This window comes from Adiantum capillus-veneris, chromosome 29, assembly GCF_014529385.1.
Source record: "Adiantum capillus-veneris isolate H3 chromosome 29, ASM1452938v2, whole genome shotgun sequence".
NCBI classification, from domain to species: Eukaryota; Viridiplantae; Streptophyta; class Polypodiopsida; order Polypodiales; family Pteridaceae; genus Adiantum; species Adiantum capillus-veneris.
Genome location: NC_140959.1, coordinates 14,143,090 through 14,163,596, shown reverse-complemented (window position 1 = coordinate 14,163,596; position 20,507 = coordinate 14,143,090). Strand labels below are relative to the sequence as shown.

Genomic DNA, 20,507 nt, shown 5'->3' with positions numbered 1-20,507 from the left:
TGTATGATAGGTATTCTAACTCTGGCAACCAAAAAAAAACTTGTTTCGGATATTCAAATATTCAAGTCACTATTTCATTCTCCTCATCACAATGTCCATCTATGATAGAATTGATTAATCGACAATGGAAACCTTTGGAAATGACATTTTATACGAGACAAGGTGAAATCATTATGTGAGCACTTTATACATTTGTACTTCTTTGTCACTTCTCCTGCAAGGCATGTTTTAGCACGCTAGAAATAAATAGTACAAATTGTTCACCATCCACTAGGAGGCTAGCCAACCAATTGGCTCTCTCTCTCTCTCTCTCTCTCTCTCTCTCTCTCTCTCTCTCACACACACACACGCAACTCTAGTATTAAAATGTTGTCTAATTTGCTTTGTTTGTTTCAATGTTAGGAGTCATTAGTATACAATGAGTAGAAACTGTACAAGACATAGCCTCTCGTTTGATAGCATACTTTAAGGGCAACCAAACAAGAATGTTGAAGAGGGTCTTTTTTGTCGAAGGTTTCCTCGTATTTGCAAGAGAACAAGGACAAAGCAAGCTCACAAGAAGGTTAGCTCATAAGGGCTACATAACTCACAATAGGTCGTCATGCTAATTTGCCACATACATGGCTTTTCACAAATTAACCTACCCCTTTCTTTCTTATCTTTGCACATACTCTGCTCTCCATCTCCCTCACCCTTGGAGGCCATGCACCATAGCTTCGGCTTGTAGCTTTCACGAAAGAGCCTTCTTGTACAAAAGGAGAAGTCGCCATCTCAAAATCCTGCACAAGCAGCACCACAAAGTGGCCCGGACCTTTCACAATTATTGACATTTCATAGCGTTTTTTGTATGTGAACAACATTAAGATTGGCCACTTTGCTTCACACCATAGTACAAACCGCTTTCGATCACTTGGCCTATTGAATTGATCAAGTTCTTCCAATTTGGCTCGAAGGAATGATGTCTTACAAAAATATATATATATATGTCTACTCATTGTCCAAAACTCAGCTTCTATAAAAGGATTATTTTCAGCTTTCTATACTTCCGTGTTTGATCTAGGAATTATTTGTCATCATTGATAATTTTATATCAACCAAGCTATGAAGAAATTTCCTATGATCACAAATCCTCACCTCTGCTGAAATTTTCTATGTGACTCTCATTGATAGATGTATTGATTCCTAATAAATTTTCTACTAAAAATCACCGAAAAGAACAAGAGGGCTATAAGGAAATAGTAGCCTACCTTGGCATATGTATCTCTACACGTATTTGATAAGAGCCTTGGGTTTTTCTCTCTTATTAAGAATACATGGAGTCGGTGCTTGTTTTATTAATTAAACTTCTCAAAGCAGGTTCGGTTCTGTGAAGCTTACAAATGCACTGAGAATTATGAAAGAGATTAAAAATGCTAACAAGAATTCAACATTACCTCCTCGCAAACTTTTTCCTAATGGACAAGACGAGGCTTAATCATACCTTAGAATACCAGATGATAAGAGACAAATGTCCAGGTATTTCATGCAACATACAAAAAGACTTGCCTCTAGCCAATATGCAAGCAACTCAATTAGAAATTCATAAAGCTATATGCGCAAAACTTTCCGACCACCCCACCGCAATCACTAGACCCATGCTACACAAAATGACTGTCATTTTGTGTAGCCAAATTAGTGGCAAAACATGATAAGAGGCACAGAACGCTTCATGAAACATGAGCCGACAACCTTAGACAAAAACAGTAGCCCTAGCCAAGGCAACACTAAAGAAGATGAAAGAACCATCTGTTGGCAGCTTGTGCATGCACATACACATCCACATGTTCACCTGATCAAATGAATAACTTGCATAGGACCAATACATTCATGAATGCCATCATCGCTGGTACATTTAGCTGTGGCTTAGGGCATCGATCCAGGTAAAACAAAAGGTTCAGCTTCCAAGATATCTTATTTACTAATGAACGCACAACTTACCACAGCTCTTGAGCAGAACAATAAGAACGAATTCCCCCAAAGATCTGTCCAAAATTCACTCAAGAAAAAACAATCATGACGACTACTGTTTGCCAGACTGCAAAGCTCACGAGCAACAATTACACTAAAAATCAAGCATGAGCACATACTCAAACCCCCAGAATACATTGCAATGCACTTCGGTTTTCCACTCTCATTGAGCAAGGCACGGATTTTTCAACAGTTCATTGCAGATCTTTGTTACAAAAGCTTGATGGGTTCTGGAGGAGGGGTTACAAGAGCTTAGCGGATCTTTGTTACAAAATCTTGATGGGTTCTGGAGGGAGGGGTTACAAAAGCTTAGCAGAAGTGAATGCATAGGCCTCCCACCCATTCACAGATGAGCCATTGACTTCAATATCAAAAGCATTCTGCACACATTAGAAGGCTTGTATTGCTCCACAAGCACAAGCTTATACCTTGGAGGTCTGCACCAAAGAGAGAGAGAGAGAGAGAGAGAGAGAGAGAGAGAGAGAGAGAGGTTAATCATTGTTGCACTTCCACATAAACGAGAGAGCGAGTTGGAAAGTTTTACCATTGCTGAATTTTCCTGAATTCAGTCAAGACTGGGTAAATATTCTCAAAAGCATCATAAATTTCATCCCTGATCTGGATCACATTCCAGACCAAACATACTTTTAAAACAGCAATCCAAATGATGCACTTGCCTTTTTTTTTCCTCCCATGCCTACAAGTTTATACCTTGGCACCAGTGAGGACTATCTTCCCAGACACAAAAATGAGCAGCACTATTTTCGGCTGCTTCATCCGATAAATGAGCCCAGGGAACAACTCTGGCTCATACTGGAAAAGAAGTGAGAGTGTCAGGATGTCACATATCTGATATTGCATGTTGCATACATTGCTAACAAACTCACAGAACTGCCAGCAACACTTACACTTGAGAAATGCCCATGGGCATAAGCCAAACCTTCTAACCTTAAGGGAAATTTTACATCACAAGATCCAACAATATTTTGAATTTTAAAGTCCTGCAAAACCAGAGACACTATTTCATTTCCAGCAAATAACTGAAGCAAACCTTGTTTTTCCAGAAGGAGAGAAAGCATACCTTAAATTGGGCCGGAAAGCCAAGTTTCTGAATAATACGTGCATACTGGAAACCAAAACTCTCTCTCTCTCTCTCTCTCTCTCTCTCTCTCTCTCTCTCTCTCTCTCTCTCTCTCTCTCTCTCTCTCTCAGACACACACACACACACACACACACATACAGGAAACGGGGTTGTATTTCTATTGAAGAACAAGAAACCCAACAAGCTTTTGTAACACTATGCCCTAAAAGGGTAAAGAGAAAGCCCAAGCTAAACCAAAAAGTTTAGCTAAGTCGAGCCCCAAAGGCAAAGTACAAAACCATGATACAAAGCAAGCCCACATGCTGACACCTAACTAAGCCCTTACGGGCAAAACTCAGTCGCTATATAACTGATACAACTGGAGAACTGAAAAAAGGCGAGGGGGAAAACCTTTCCTAAAGAGAGTAAAACGTGCCCTAGCTACCTACTGTGGGCATAGCTCTGTCTGTGTGTAAGCCCCTCTGGCCACCCAAATATCCCAGCCCAATGTACCATGCGATAGTCAAATGCTTTGTTCACCGAGGAGGAGGATGTTTTTACCCCATGATGTACTCTCTGATGTCACCCCTTCCTCTGCCTAATTTGTACACACATTTCATGGCCAAAAACACGTGAAGAAAAAATAGCCACGCTTTGATACCATGTTGAGAAGATGATGAAAGAGAAGAAAAGGGATATGACACACAGACTGCAACCCCAAAGTGTGTAGAATACTCACACTAGATGTATATATAAAGGGGACACAAGTGCCATACATAATGTAGCTTCATATACAAGCCATCACATACAGCACCTCCACGTATAAGCTCAACACTCATAGATAATGCCAATAACCTACTAGATATCCTGGAGGTGTGTTGCGCCAATCAATTAGCGAGAGTGCTTAGCATCACAGGCCACGCCACTTTGGTAGATGCGGGAGGATTTTCCATTTGGAAAATGAGACCGACTTGAACATGCCCTCAAGTGCTAATGACAGCTGCAGTAGTAGGGAAACCCTCTACTCTACCGCCAAAAAAATGAGCAATTGACAAAATGTGTTTTATGGCTGCAACAACAATAGTGCACATTGCATAATGACCTCTTGAGCAAACCATCTCAAAACTAAAAATTATTACCAAATTAGCATGTGTGTGATAATTTAAAGCCTCGAAAGGCTAAGAAAAAATTCAAGGATGGCGATCAAAGTGTCAAGTTTGATACTTTCTCCAGTTCAAAGATACTAACAAGGCGCTGTCCTTTATCCAACAGTTTGAAACCGCTTCGGTGCGGAAAGCAGCTCTCATCTCAAGTAGAAAGCACATACTTGGTGGTAAACTCTTTTGTAGCACCTCACAATTGGGTGGGGTTAAGAGACTCTTTTCATCTGGTTGGCACCAAAGTATGAAGCCAAGGTTTTTACAGCGTGGAGTCATCTTCAGACGTCAGGACACTTTTCTACCTGTAGCTTCGTCTCTTCGAAAGAGCAGATGAAGCACTATTGTTGTGGCTTACCAGATGTGCTACACAGTTATTGCCTGAAGCAGAGGTCTTCCAATGTTCATCAACAACTTATGGACCATGCTCACAATGACTGTTCACTTTTGACAGGCTCTTTGTCATTTCAATCAGATGCTTCGGCATCCAAATCTATAGAGAAAGAGACTTGCAAAAGGAAGAAGAAGAATAAGAAGCTTGTACAACAAAAGAAGTCCACGATCCCTCAAATGTTTGTTGAGCAATAGGCAAAATACTTTAAGCAAGAAAAGTATTATGAGGAAGGAGAGAAACTGAACCAGGATAATCGAAACTTAAGGAGAACCGGTCGTGGAGCCTAAAACCCAAAATACTCAAAAGCTTGACGTCTGGGCTGTTGGCGTAAAACGTGCTGATTGTTGACATGGCAGGGTTGTACGGACAGCTGATGTCACCAGCGTGTGACTACTATTTATCCTTTTTGTTGATTCCTTTCTTATTATTTATTTACTTTCACTTTTTGGAAACACCCTAACTGCCCTGCATTGCATAGCTAGTGTGGAACTGTCCAGAGGGAGTCCTCCAGAATGACAAGGGGAACATTTTCTTACTCTGCCGTGAAGTCAACTGGGCAACCAGTTGGGAGGTTTTTAGGCGACAACCCCGAAACGGGAAAATGCTTGTAAATGCGCCAAGTGGCACATTCTGGTGCACTTTCCTCATGCAAGAGAAGGTGGCACTAAATTTTAAGCTGGGAGAGGCTCATTTTCAGATTTTGTCACAAGTTAAGAGCTATGGAGTGCTTGCTTTCCCTCCTATGTACAGTGCGGTGCCAGGAGTGATGCCCTACACGCTACGCACTGCCCTCTCTCTCTCCTCTATGGCAGTATGTTATGCCCCTCTAGTGGGCTTTTCAATTGACCAATGTACAGTTGTGTGGATTCATGCGCGATTGCCAAGGCAAGAGCCTCTTGCACAGGTATTGGATTAGCTAGCGACTAATCCTCCGCAGGTACAAGTGAATTCGGAGAGGTTTACATGCCAGAAATCTCGTCCGATTCAAAGGGCAAGTAGCCCTACATGTGCGGGAGCTCGAGGACTTGCTACAGATGCGACCGGCACGCGAAACGGAGCCCAAAACAGTAAATTACCGCCTGCTATATATTTTTGCAGGTTTAGGGTTTTGGCCCTAAACAGTCCCTAATACCCCCAAGAGGTTCGAGGACGCGAGGGGACCGTTGTACAGGTGATATGGCGCATTTTCGAGGCTAAAAACAGAGAATTCAGCGTGCTGCAGATTCTCGCCAGGTTTTGCAAAGTGCTCGTATGCGTCGGGAAAGTCGTTCAATGCGTGAGAATACTGACTGTGAAGGGTCCTAGTACACAGTTATGCTGTCGAAATCGGGCCGGAACAGTTGAAATTCAGCCAAGTTTGTGCGGGGCAGCTTGTAGGGAACCACAACATTTATTCCCTCTTTTAAGCAATAAAGAAATACCGAAAGGGGCGCCTAAGTTAGGGGCCAATCTGGTGTCGATCTTCTCATACAGGTGCAATCTAGCAGCCTGTATGCCTTTCCCCCGTGTTGTGTCTTGAAAGTACAGGTAGAATAGACGACTAATAATGGGTGAAAGCTAAATAAGGTTTGAAGTAAAGTCTACCGCCCTTTTTGAAAGTACAAGCCGGTTCCATAGTTCCATCGACGGGACTAAATCACTTTTTCCCATAGAAGTGAGCCTTGGTCAGGTTGGGTTTGAAGACACGGGGGATCATAGACCAGACACAAGGAATTGCAATTATGGCTGACAGACCAAATGATGTGACTAAAGAGGTTTCCTCTTCACAGGGTCAACAGACATATGAAGTGGGTGAGTCTTCAAGACCACCACAGACGGATGATGATATATTCAAGACCCAGATGGCTACTGTTGTGGCTATGTTCACACAAGAAATGCAAAACCCGAGGTTCTTAGCCTTTCTGCAACCTCCTCTTCCGTCTCAGCAAGTTGGGTCACTGGATCATAATCAAAAGCCTGTTAAGGCTCGAGCACAGGTGATTCATACTGCACAATCAATGGAAACACCTGTACACTTGACGGAGAACATGCAGTCTCCACAACCTGTGCCTAAGGTGCAAGAACACGTGGCTGGGATGCCAGTCTTTCAAGCTGTACCAGTTCAGCCCGCCACCTTTCAGCAACCTATAGCTGGTTCTAATGGGCAAGGAAGCAACCTACTGGCTATGCAACAAGTCTTCCCACCACCTTCAGTACACCCTGGCTATTTTGGAGGTGGATCGGTATTCCAGAGCATGGCTAGTCATGCACCTGGAAATCAGTTTTACACGCCAGGAACAGTGTTCGGGGGTGCTCAAACGATGATGCCTAACCCCATGTATGGTGTTACGGGCATGCTACCAGGGTTTCAAAGCACTCAGGGCCAATTTGGGATGCCACAGACAAATTTTGGTATGGCTGGAATTACAAATCAGCAGCCAAATATGGCATTTCCAGGTCAACTTAATTGCGGTCAGGGAACACAAATGAACCCTAACAACGTACCCATGTTTCAGTCACTTCCATATGACAATTTAACGCCGCTGGAGAGGCCAACTCCGTACAAAGAAGGTGGCAAAGGTGTGACCTTCACGACCTTTACAGGGTTTGATGACAGGAAGAAGGCTCTCTCATTCCTCCAGCAGTTTGACAAAGCCTATGCAGGGGGAAACTTTACAAAGGCTTCAAAGGTCCGCAAGGCAGCCACTTTCTTGACAGGGAATGCGGGACAATGGTGGACAACTTTATTGCTTCAAGGGCAAGCTCCGTCCACATGGATTTACTTCAAGCAGATTTTTGCAGCAGCATGGTTATCTGATGACTTTGAAGCAGATGTCATGACAGAATGGCACCAACTTAATGCTGCTACTTGCAAGAATCTAGATGACTACGATCGAAAGTTTTGGAAAGCTCTACTTCCAGTAACTTCCTATAGGTTTGTGCCATTGACAGAACAGATTGAAAAATATTGTTGTGACCTACCCAAAGGATTGAGAAAGTACTGTACGAAGACCAAAGTCACTACTTTGACGCAGCTCATCGAGGTAGCAAACACTGGCAATGGTTTGCTCAAGGGAGAAGATTGTGAATTCAATACTGGCGTCAAGGAAGGATCAGCCACGAAAAATTCAGCGAAGCACATTCCCAATGAGGCTCCGAAAGGGACTCAGGACCCAGCCAACGCAGGGAAAGGCAAAGCTTCGGCTGAATCAAAAAAGGGACCAGCGAAGAAATGGAAAAGACGTTTTCCTCGCAAATCGGAAGAGCAAAAGAAGGTCCTGAGGTCAGAAAACAAATGCTTCATCTGTGAGCAGCCTGGCCACATTGCTTACAACTGTCCTACAAAGAAAAGGCCAGCTGATTCTGAAGACAAGGAGGCCAGGAAAGGAAAGAAGCCCATGGCTGGTCTAGTGCTAGATATGGTGGGCGACAAGCCAAATTCAGATGCAAGTGAGCTTTGTAGAGCATGGGGAAAGGTCAGGGATCAAACAGTGCTTATCTTCTTTGATCCAGGTGCCAAAGCCAATTTCATTTCCCCAGAATTGGCTTCAAAGTTGGAAATAAGACCTGAAGAGATGGAGTATACAGCAGAGGCAAGTTTGGCATGTCCTAGCCATACAGAGGCTGTGACACCCATCATCGGAAAGTTGCGCCTACATATCCAGTCCTATGTAGATGCTGAAGAATTTTACATCATGCCACTGGACGGATGTGATGTGTTGTTAGGTATTCCTTGGTTGTTTCGTGTACAGGGAATCATGGATGCCTACAACAAAAAGATCACTGTACAGAGCAGGGGAAAGACTCACATTCTGGATGTAAAGCTTAAAGGAGAGTCTATTCCCACTGTATCAACTTCTGCTATTACTTCTGTAATGAAAAAGCATCTTTCTGCGTACTTGGTTTTTGCATGTGAAGTGTCAGATTGTGATGAATCAAATTTATCTGTGTTAGATAAAGAATGCTCAATGCTTTTACAACAGTATAGTGACTGTTTTTCCAATTCATTACCGTCTCAATTACCACCAAAGAGACCCGAGGACCATGCGATAGATTTGGTGCCATGCAGTAGCCCACCAAATAAGCCTCCGTACAGGGTTAGTGCGGCTCAGCAGAAAGAGATAATGGGCCAAGTACAAGAGCTGTTAGAAAAGGGACTGATCCAGCCCAGTTCATCTCCATTCTGTTCTCCAGTGTTGTTGGTGCAGAAAAAGGATGGCTCATGGCATATGTGCATCGACTACCGTGCACTGAACAAGCATACCATCAAGAATAGGTTCCCTATACCTAGAATTGATGATATTCTGGACAAATTAGAAGGAGCAACTATGTTTAGCAAGATAGATCTAAAGAGTGGGTACCATCAGATCCGCATTAGATCAGAAGATGTGCACAAGACTGCTTTTAGAACAACGTTTGGCCTTTACGAATTTTTAGTGATGCCCTTTGGTCTCACAAATGCTCCTGCTACGTTCAATAGGATGATGGACAGAATTTTCTGTCCACACCAACAGTTTGTTGGTACATTCTTTGATGACATGATAGTTTACTCAAAGAATGAAGAGGAGCATAGGCATCACTTGGCCATTGTGTTCAAAGAGCTACGCAGTCATAGATTGCTCATCAATGCAAAGAAAAGTGAATTTTTTCTGGAAGAGATTCATTTTCTCGGACACATTGTCTCAAAGGATGGTGTCAGAATGGATCCTACTAAAGTTGAAGCGATCAAGTCATGGCCAGATTTGAAGACGGTGCACGATGTCCTAAGTTTCTTCGGACTATGCTCCTATTACAAAAGGTTTATCCGACATTTCGCTAAGATTGCTTCACCTTTACATGCTCTTCAAAAGAAGGCGACTAGTCACCTTTAGATGGACACAGAAAGAGATTTCAGCTTTTAATCTCTTAAAGGAAAAGATGACTTCAGATCCAGTCATTGTGTTGCCAGATCTTAGGAAGTCATTTGTGGTCCAGTGTGATGCCTGTGGTAGTAGCATTGGTGCAGTGCTAATGCAAGATGGCAGGGTAGTAGCCTATGAGAGCAAAATTTTGCAAGGGCCAGGTCTATGAGAAAGAGTTACTGGCTGTGATTCATGCGCTCTTAAGTTGGAAACACTGCATGCTAGGTGCAAATTTTGTTGTCCAAACGGACCATCAGACCTTGCGATACTTCTTGACACAGGCAAAGTTATCTGAGAAGCATATGCGATGGGCAAATATCTTGTCCATGTTCCATTTTCAGATTGTGCATGTGGAAGGCAAGAAGAACGTTGTGGCTGATGCCTTGTCAAGGAAGCCACAAATTTCAACTGTGTCAATGCCTTATCATCATGAACTTGATGATATGAGAGAACACTATGCAAATGATGAAGATTTTGCAAGGGTCTTCGAGCAACTAATGGATGGACAACGTCATGAACACTATCTTCTCAAAGATGGGTTCATGATGATGCATGGCAGATTGTGTGTCACAAAGCCATTGCGACGCAAAGTTATGGAAGAGAGTCATGTCCCACCGTATGCAGGGCATCGTGGTATCGATGCTATAGTTAAAGCGGTTGAGACATTCTTCTACTGGCCTACATTGAGAAGAGATGTGGATGTGTTACGAGGACGTGGCAATTGCTAACCTTAGTTGTTGGTTTCTTTTCAATGATTTTTGTTTTATTTTTGAGACCCTCTTTTTGAAGTTGCAAATGGTCGGACATTGTATGGCCAATGTGAACGGTAGTTTCACCCGCAAACGGGAAGTCGGTCGGCACTGGAATTCGTACAGTAAGAGGATGTCTAGGCTCAGAGCAAGATCATACAAGTCCCCCCCGTCGCACTTAGCAAGTTGGTGGATACTAGGAAGTGAACTCAATAAAGGCATAAAGTCAAGGTGGGATCACCAACAGAAAGTATCCGACAGTTGGGCCACATTGCACTTTTGGATGCGGTCCCAATGAGGATAGATGGTCAGAAGACCAGCGGGAGCCCGACGGAAGCATCTCCTAAAAATTAGGGAACTGCTATTTTGGGCCATGAAATGTGTTCGCGTCATTACCTTCGGTATGACCAAGGGAACATTTTAGTACTCTGCTACAAAGTCAATTGATGCACCAGTTGAGAGATTTTTAAGCAGGAAACCCAATGCGAGAAAATTGCATGCATGAGTGCCAAGTGACACTTTTTGGTCAATTTACCAAGTTTGGGAGAAGAGAACTCGTAACTGACTTTCTGGAGCAGTTTTGGAGGCTGTTAACGCTGATTTTCAGCCATTTCTCTCCATTTTTGAGCTTCCCATGACTTTGACTAGGTCCAAGGAGCTCATTTTCAGCATTGGAAGGCATCAGATGCGTGTTTACAGGGCTGTTTTGCTGCGTTTTCAGCGATACGCAAGTTTTGGCAGCCATGGAAATCTTCCCCTTTTTGCATCTATTTGTTCATAGATGCATTACAGGTCAAGGGCAGCAGAGGGGGCGCTCGATTTATGCTGGGAGGATGCTTCATTGAGAACCTGTCACAGGTTAAGAGCTATGGAGTGCTTCCTTTCCCTCTCATGTACAGTGTGGTGCTAGGAGTGATGCCCTGCACACTACACACTGCTCTCTCTCCCCTACGTGCAGTTATGTGATGCCCCACAAGAGGGCTACTCATTTGACTGATGTACAATTGTGTGGGTTTATGCTTTTGTGCTGAGGCAAGAGCCTCCTTGAGCAGGAACAGGGGTAGCTAACTGCTGCTCCAAAGCAGGCACTGGTGAGGGTCATAACCTCACCGTTCAGGTGCAAAATCAGCGCTGTGTATGCACTGTAAATTCACTGTTTTTCAGCCGTACGGACGCCAGGACCATTGGGAATCGTGCCCCACTGGCAAAGGACAGTTAGGGGACTGTTTGGGACTGAAAACAGGGCAAAAACCAGTAAATACAGCGTGCTGAATTTACTGTTTTTGGACAGGAATCAGAGGGTATACGACAGTGCAAGCGAGTTCCAGCAGAGGAATTGGTTTCGCGCAAGTTTTGGGGCTGTTATGTTGCCGAAATTTGGCCAAATCAAATGGTATCTAGGTGGATACACGTGAAGGATTCCCAGGACCTTACCTTGTAATTTACCCTCCTAAAGAATAAAGAAATACCGAAAGGGGCGCCAATTTTGGGGCCTACAGGTTGTCGGCGTCTACTCGGAGCATTCTAGCTTCCGAGCCGTGTGTGTGATTAAGTGTTAATTCTCGTCGCAGGTTCTCTTTGCAAAGTGCTCTCTGTGTGTGTCTAAAGTAAAGAATTTCGGGTGAAAGCCAACGCCTACCGCCCTACGGGCCGGTTTCAAGATGCCTTTGTGCGAGAATGCCTAATTTGCCAGAAGGTCAAGTTTGACAGGCAAAAGGCACTAGGGTTATTGCAACCACTACCTATTCCAGACAAACCATGGGAAAGTATTGCTATGGATTTTATCTTTGATCTTCCGAGAACGCAGACAGGAAACGATGGTATTTGGACCATTATTTGCAGATTTAGCAAGCAAGCTCATTTTATTCCTGTCAAGAAAAAGATAAAGCCAGATCAGATGGCACGCTTGTTTATGAGCAATATTTTCAAGTATCATGGCATGCCACAAACGATTGTTAGCGATCGTGATCCACACATGACAAGTTTGTTCTGGAGAGGCTTGTTTGAGAATATGGGCACAACGCTCAAATTCTCTTCGTCATTTCATCCTCAAACAAATGGGCAATCAGAAGAGCCAAATTCTACTGTCCTAGATCTGCTGAAGTGCTATGTGCCAGAACATAAAGGAAAGTGGGAGCAGTATTTGCCATTGGTGGAGTATGCATACAATAATATAGTGCATTCATCAACTGGCAAGGCACCTTTTGAGATAGTTGAAGGTGGCAAGAAAGTTCCTCCCATACTGCATACAAAGGACAAGATATTTGAAGCCTTCGATTTGCAACCTACCTTGACCCCTGGAGTTTCAAAGCTATATGGATTGTCAATGTGAAAATGGCTTATGAAACAAATGATGTACATGGTATTTAAAGTGAGCTCAAATGAAATACCTGTTACATGAATGTGAGCTGTACAGATTGTCAGTTTGGCAATTGCTCTTATGGAATGTCCAAAAGTATGGTTAGTGCTATAGAAGTGAGTATTTCTTGTCAGTTTGTCAAGGATACACTAATGGCTTCTATTAAAGGGTACATGTGTAACTGCATTCTTGAACTGTCGGTTTGGGTATGCTCGAAAGTGTTATTGGGCCCAACGCGTACTATAAGACAGTGGCAAAATGTGTAGCTACCATTTTGTCATTGGAAAGTTAGTGACTCAAAGCAATGGCAGAGTGCGAAGCTACCACTATGTCATTGGGACAGGGTTCACACGCAGGCAATACATGTGTCGAAGAGGTGTTGAATACACCGGGGTTGACAATGAGCATGTATGTGTCGTACATGGGTCGACAGGTGTTGAATACATCAGTGTTGACTGTGAGCATGTACGACATAGATGCAAACGAGGACGTTTGAGATTTCAAGAGGGGGGTATGTCACCAACGTGTGACTACTATTTATCCTTTTTGTTGATTCCTTTCTTATTATTTATTTACTTTCACTTTTTGGAAACACCCCTCGAGAAATCTAACTGCCCTGCATTGCATAGCTAGTGTGGAACTGTTCAGAGGGAGTCCAGGCCTGAGGGCAAGAGAGCACTAAGGTCGGACAAAGACTATGGTTAGCCAAAGTGGGGTCATTGACTAGCCAAAGTGGAATCCTTTGCTACAGAGGCTACATTTCAGTTTTGGGTGTGGTTGCAGTGTACAAAGGGGGTCAGATGACCTAGAAAGATACAATAGCAACATCTCCTAAAATTTAGGGAACTGCTATTTTGGGACTTCAAAATGTGTTTGCGTCATTACCTCCGGAATGACAAGGGGAACATTTTCTTACTCTGCCGTGAAGTCAACTGGGCAACCGATTGGGAGATTTTTAGGCGGCAACCCCGAAACGGGAAAATGCTTGTAAATGCGCCAAGCGGCACATTCTGGTGCACTTTCCTCATGCAAGAGAAGGTGGCGCTGAATTTTAAGCTGGGAAAGGCTCATTTTCAGATTTTGTCACAAGTTAAGAGCTATGGAGCAGAGTTACCAGGGAACGCCCCCTAGCCCCCGTTTCGGCGTTCCGGGGGGCAGTTCCCTTCCCAAACGTTCCGAGACGTCCCGGAACGTTTGACGTTCCGCGTGGCCAGTGCAAACCGGAACGGCCGTTCAGTAACGTTCTGGAACGCCCCCGGAACGGCCAACGGCTACAAACAAATTTGGCAAAAATTGAAAAAATTGAAGTAAATGTTTGGGCTTTGTTTTGAAGTGTGCAAGGCCTCAAGGACTCATAAAATGCACCCCCCTCCCCCTTTCTCTCCACAAGCTAATCCTCAAGGCTCAAGCTCTCTCCCTCTCAAGACTCACTCTCTCAAGGCTCAAGCCTTCACGCCTTCAAGCTCTCTTCCTCTCCCTCCCACTCTCTCAAATCTCTCCCTCTCCCTCTCTCTCTCTCTCTCTCTCTCTCACATCGTCATCTAGTCATAGCAAGGTTGAATGGTCTTCAAAACGAGTTTTTTGTGAGTATTAGAGTCAAAGCACTCTAATACTCCTTGTATTTAAACACAAGGAGCTAAAAATGCACTATTTGGGTGTTTTTTATACCTCCCGTTCCACGCCGTTCCCGTTCCGGACCCCTAGCCGTTCCCCCGTTCCGCAGGGATCCCATCGCCGTTCCCGGTCCGCGTTCCAGGTAACCATGCTATGGAGTGCTTGCTTTCCCTCCTATGTATAGTGCGGTGCCAGGAGTGATGCCCTGCACGCTACGCACTGCCCTCTCTCTCCTCTATGGCAGTATGTTATGCCCCTCTAGTGGGCTTTTCAATTGACCAATGTACAGTTGTGTGGGTTCATGCGCGATTGCCGAGGCAAGAGCCTCTTGCACAGGTACTAGATTAGCTAGCGGCTAATCCCCCGCAGGTACAGGTGAATTCGGAGAGGTTTACACGCCAAAAATCTCGTCCGATTCAAAGGGCAAGTAGCCCTACAGGTGCGGGAGCTCGAGGACTTGCTACGGATGCGACCGGCACGCGAAACGGAGCCCAAAACAGTAAATTACAGCCTGCTGTGTATTTTTGCAGGTTTAGGGTTTTGGCCCTAAACAGTCCCTAATACCCCCAGGAGGTTCGGGGACGTGAGGGGACAGCTGTACAGGTGATCTGGCACATTTTCGGGGCTAAAAACAGAGAATTCAGCGTGCTGCAGATTCTCGCCAGGTTTTGCAAAGTGCCCGTATGCGTCGGGAAAGTCGTTCAATGTGTGGGTATACTGACTGTGAAGGGTCCTAGTACAGTTATGCTGCCGAAATCGGGCCGGAACAAGTGAAATTCGGCCAAGTTTGTGCCGGGCAGCTTATAGGGAACCACAGCATTTATTCCCTCTTTTAAGCAATAAAGAAATACCGAAAGGGGCGCCTAAGTTAGGGGCCAATCTGGTGTCGGTCTTCTCATACAGGTGCAATCTAGCAGCCTGTATGCCTTTCCCCCGTGTTGTGTCTTGAAAGTACACGTAGAATAGACGATTAATAATGGGTGAAAGCTAAATCAAGGTTTGAAGTAAAGTCTACCGCCCTTTTTGAAAGTACAGGCCAGTCTCAGCTGACGTGGCTGACCATACGAAGATTTTCGTAAATTGCGGTGACATGACACGTAGCCTGGCTGTACAGAATTCCGTGATTCGCGGGTGTACATGTCACAAAGTGATGACGTGGCATACCCAACGCTCACGTGGCAAGCTGTATGGATGCTGACGTGGCAACTATTGTATGGATTTTCTGTTATTTGCGTTGTTGATGCCATGTGCCAGGTTGTACGTATTTCCGCAAAAAGCGTTGGTTGTTTTGGGAGCAATGCATCTGGCTGCCATGCCGTGTCTCTCTCTCTCTCTCTCTCTCTCTCTCTCTCTCTCTCTCTCTCTCTCTCTCTCTCTCTCTCTCTCTCTCTCTCTCTCTCTCTCTCTCATTTTGACGTTTCTATTCGTGTGTTGCTATTGATTTCCCGCTTACAGTGTCCAAGCCTGTAATAGTGTGATCAATCATCAAAGCTCAGAAAGATTCTTCTTCTATGGACGATCCGATCCCTTCTGCAACGCACACAGATTCTCGAGGAGACTCTGACAGAGCAGTCAAGATTTTAGTTGTGAAAGAATTTGCATGTCCCTGCCCCGAACTCATTAGGCACTCTCACCCTTAGTCCATCGCGCATCGGAGCGCTACTGTCTTCATCGCTCTATCTTAAGGACATAAGCCATAAAGAACCCAAGATCCCACATACGTTCTCGCGGAGAATCTGACAGAGATAACACCTCTCAAGGGAAAGGCGAAGAAAAGTTGAAACCCGATGCGGAAATTGAAGAAAAGAATGAAGAATTGGGCAAATTTTAGGCGGGAGAGTTTGCCAGAGTGGAATACAAACGTCAAGTGCAAGTGGATGTGTGTGAAAAGATTGATAAAGTACTCCAAAGACCCGGACGGGAAGAAAGTTGAGAGACAAGCGGAGTGCAAAAAAGTGGAAATTGTACTTGGAGAAAGAGTTGGGCAGAGCTCTTGACAAGAAGATGGACCAGATAATGAAAGGCTAGAAGCACTCTCAGAAGAAGAGGAAATTGGTGGATTTCCCCAGTCATTTGGGCGAAAAGTCGACTTTCAAGGTGGCAAGCAGATCCAAGAAGCATAATCATTTCGAGGATGACTCAGATTTTCCTTCGTCTTCAAAGAGTTCCGACATTCGTCGTCCTCTAGTTCCAGAGAGGATGAGAAAAGACGAAAGAAGCAGGGAAAAAGCAAGAAAAGTAGATTTGTGAAGAAGTCTAGGAGGCATGGGAGGCCCTCTGTAACACACTTAGACACCCCAAGTCAAGATTCTACCGCGACACAGCAGAGATTCACATCAAAACAGTTCACAAAAGACGACACGGCCCGGTGTAGTTCCGTGCCAAGAGGTATTGGCCCCAAAAACTAGGGCCCCTTTCGGTACTTATTTTTATATTAATCTATGTGCATTTCACAAGAGAGTCTGCGGGTACTCACTCTCAGACTCTGCGTCCAAAAGCTCTTAGTAGTGAGTCCGTAAGGACTTATTTATTCTTGCAAGGGATGCCCAAAAGCAGAGCCCCAAAATCAATTAACTCAAACTCAAAAGAAACTGCCCAAAAGAAGCCAAAATCAGCCAGCGCGATTTCCGTACGCTATCAACGGAAATCAAGGAATTTTGTACGCTGCCACGTCAACATGTCAACGCGTTCTACGATCGTCCGTACAATGCCACGTCAACTTGTCGGCGCATTTCCCGAGGGCTTGCCACGTTAGCAATTGTGTTTATGTGTGTGTCTGAGGGCTTGCCACGTCACCACTTTGTGGCATACCCCCCTCTTGAAAGAATTGTAATCGCCCTCTATTACGCCTGCAAAATAGACAGACCATAAACTGTCTTAGTAGACACTGACAGTTAGTACCGACGCACTAGACACAACACATCTAGCACTTGTACAAGAAGACAGTCACATCACCGGACATCACTTGACATCACAAGACATCACATGACAAATCACAGACAAAATCATTCCAAATCTCAAACCATGACATCGGCAACGTATTTAGTAATTGCATTTAGATCCATTGCGGACCTCATGGATGCCCGATTAACTAATCCTTATTGCAATCATGTTTATAGAGATTTATGCGACCAAAATGTTGCAGTCATTTCGTCTTTTAGTTCCTGCACTCAAACAAGCAAGTACAAATCAATCATTTTCATTTTCAGGAATTCCTGTTATAAAGACATACAACAAAATACTACTCAGCCATTTAGTATCCCTGAAACCCCAAAGGAGATTCAAAATCGGGGTAATCCGTTGACAAAGGAGCGGAGTGACTCCTCTCTTGTGCAAACCCACTGCACTAGATTCACCCTCGCTGAAGTCGGGGTTCTATCGGAGTAGACTATACTAAACCGAATGCTTCAAGGTAGAGTTCCAAAATCTAAGGAGTATCTGCTAGGTCCTCCTCCTTCATCCACTTCGCATCTCGGGTCAGTCAAATAGAAATAAAAAGCCTTTTGAATTTCAAACCACTTGACTGGAGCTTCTTTCCTCAGAAGAAGAGTGGACCACCATGTTTGAGCATTTCCTTTGAGAAAAGATGCAGCCCTCCTAATCTTGGAGTGCTCTCAGTAGTGCCCTCCAGAGAAGGCTGTGTCAAACTATTGGATGAAGGCCAAAGCCCTCGGAGCATCTCAAAATCCAGAAAAGGCTTCAAATTTTATCGAATGTCCACCTTATATTAATCTGTGTGCAAAGTACAAGAGAGTCCGCGGGTACTCACTCTCAGACTCTGCGTCCATATGCTCTGACTAGTGAGTCTGTAAGGACTTATTTATTCTTACAAGGGATGCCCAAGAGCAAAGCCCCAAAATCAATTAACTCAAACTCAAAAGAAACTGCCCAAAAGAACCCAAAATCAGCTAGCGCAATTTCTGTACGCTGCCACATCAACATGTCAGTGCGTCCTACAGCCATCCGTACAGTGTCACATCAACCTGTCCACCCATTTTCCGAGGGCCTGCCACGTCAAGAGTTATGTTTGTGTGTGTCCGAGGGCCTGCCACGTCACCAGCTTGTGACACCCTCTAGCAATTTAGAGGAGGAGAACTCGTCCTCTTCTGATAGCGAAGAGATGAGCAAGAAGACCAAGGAGTTCAAGGAAGGGGGTCGGGCCATCAGGTTTGAGACGTTCTCAGGCTATCACGACACCCATCGAGCCCTTGAGTTTATACAACAGTTTGACGTCGCCTTCTCGAGAAGTCGGTTCACAGAACGCTCCAAGGTGCGAAGGGCAACTGTCACAAACTGGTGACGTGGCAAGCCCCAGACACACAATGCGGCAGAAATGCCACGTGGCAATAGTACGGACCTCCAGACAATGCATTGGCTGGCTGATGTGGCCAACTGTACAGAATTCCGAAAATTGCGGCACAAAATACGCTGACATGCTGACGTGGCAATGTACAAATTTCCGAGAATTGCGCTGACAGATTTTTGGAGCCAAGCTTTTTGGGGATAATAGCTTTTGAGTTGAGAAGCTTTTGATTTTAAAAGATTTTGGGGCTTTGCTTTTTAGCATCCCTTGTAACCTTTATAATGAACCCATGGGGGCTCACTCTGTAGAGCATCTGGACGCAAAGTCCGAGAGCGAGCACCCGCGGGAGTTGTACTTTGTTCAAAGATTAATATAAAAAGAAATACCGAAAGGGGCGCCAGTCTTTGGGGCCAATACCTTTGGGCACAGAACTACGCCGAGCCTTGTTGTCTTTTGTGAATTGTTTTGAAGTGAATCTCTACTGCGTCGCGGTAGAATCTTGATTTGGGGTGTCCAAGTTTGTTTCAGTGGCATCAGAGCAATTGAAAGATTCTTCTTCTACAAAGAATCCGATCCTTTCTGCAACGCACACAACTTTTGGGAAAGAATCTTCGTGCCCCGACCCCGGACTTATTAGGCACTCCCACCCTTCATATATCGCCCATCGAGCGCGCTCCCGTCTTCATCACTTTGTCTTACAGGGCATAAAGCCATAAAGAATCCCAGATTACACATGGCTTCTCGTGAAGAATCTGACAAAGATGACACCTCTCAGTGGGAAGGCAAAGAAAAGTTGAAAATCCGATGCGGGAAATGAAGAAAAGAATGAAAATTTGGGCAAATTTTTTTCGAACAAGTTTGACAGAAAGGAGTACGTGGCATATGTGTGAACAAATTGATTAAGTATTCTAGGGACCCGAGATTGGAGAAACACATGAAGGATTACTCAATTGATTAAGTATTCTAGGGACCCGAGATTGGAGAAACACGGAGGGGTTTCCTCGGGTTCTCGTGCTTGTATAAGAATTCTCCCTGAATAAAAGAATACTCTTAACGGGGGAGGACCAGCCCATCTTCAGGTCCCCAATATTGTGTCGATCTTCTCCCTTCTCTCACATTTGCAAAGTATTTTAATTTTCAGATTTTCAAGTGCTCGTGTACGCTCCCGTTTTGTGACAGTGGTATCAGAGCTCGGACTCCTCTCTTTCTCTGCAAAGAAGGACGATTCCGGGAAGAACGGGAAGAACCATGTCGAGCCAAGGGAGAAGCGTTGAAGAGGAGCTTCAACAAGTGCAAGCTCAGCTTGCGGAGTTGCAACAAATTTTACTGTTGCCAGACGTCCAAAAGCTTTTGGGCGGAATGAAGAAAACGAATGGAATTGATGCAGTCAAGCATCCAGACAACACTGTTGGCTTGAGACCACAGGAGGCAAGAGGAGAAGAACGTGCCGAGGTGCACAAAGGATCTTCGGATCGTAATGAACGGCCTACTCCAAGGAAAGGCCAGGAAAAAGCGCTCTCTTTGCTAGACGAGAGCAAGGACATCTCTATCTCATCTCCATCTTACTCTCCTGATTATACTTCTACTTCTCGATCATCTCGAAGGAGGAAACCGCTACTACTACTACTCTTCATCAACCTAAAGATAAGCCTCGATTCAAGAAGCATGGTTGCAAGTCTCAACATCGCATGAGAGTCTTCAAATCGGGCGACAAGGACATCAAGTTCGAAACCTACAATGGACGGAGAGACATCTCCAAAGCACTGTCCTTCATCAGACAGTTTGAAGTCGCCTTTACCAATGGGCACTTCACAGAAAAATCCAAATTACGCCATGTGGGGATGGACCTCAAGGAAACGGCAAGTAATTGGTGACTAGCCAAGATTCTGGAAGGTTCTCAAGCCAGAACTTGAGAGAGCTTCAAATCTGAATTTTATGAACAATTTCTTCCGCCTGACTTCGA

General features: G+C 44.5%; 1 protein-coding gene across 3 annotated transcripts in view; it reads right to left on the bottom strand.

Annotated features, from left to right (window-relative positions):
* Positions 1–2,072: 2,072 nt before the first annotated feature.
* The window catches only part of LOC147418792 (TATA-box-binding protein), a 52,042-nt gene continuing 33,607 nt past the window's right edge, over positions 2,073–20,507 (bottom strand). The window contains exons 5-9 of one of the 3 annotated variants that reach the window (XM_086506248.1): positions 3,089–3,133; positions 2,916–3,008; positions 2,719–2,820; positions 2,552–2,625; positions 2,073–2,444 (exon numbers count right to left, since the gene is read on the bottom strand). In XM_086506248.1, the coding sequence (XP_086362374.1) occupies position 2,444; positions 2,552–2,625; positions 2,719–2,820; positions 2,916–3,008; positions 3,089–3,133 (315 nt within the window). In that variant the 3' untranslated portion in view covers positions 2,073–2,443. Of the gene's footprint in view, positions 2,626–2,684; positions 2,821–2,915; positions 3,009–3,088; positions 3,134–20,507 lie in introns of all 3 variants that reach the window. The other 2 variants (XM_086506247.1, XM_086506249.1) reach the window with 2 other exon arrangements.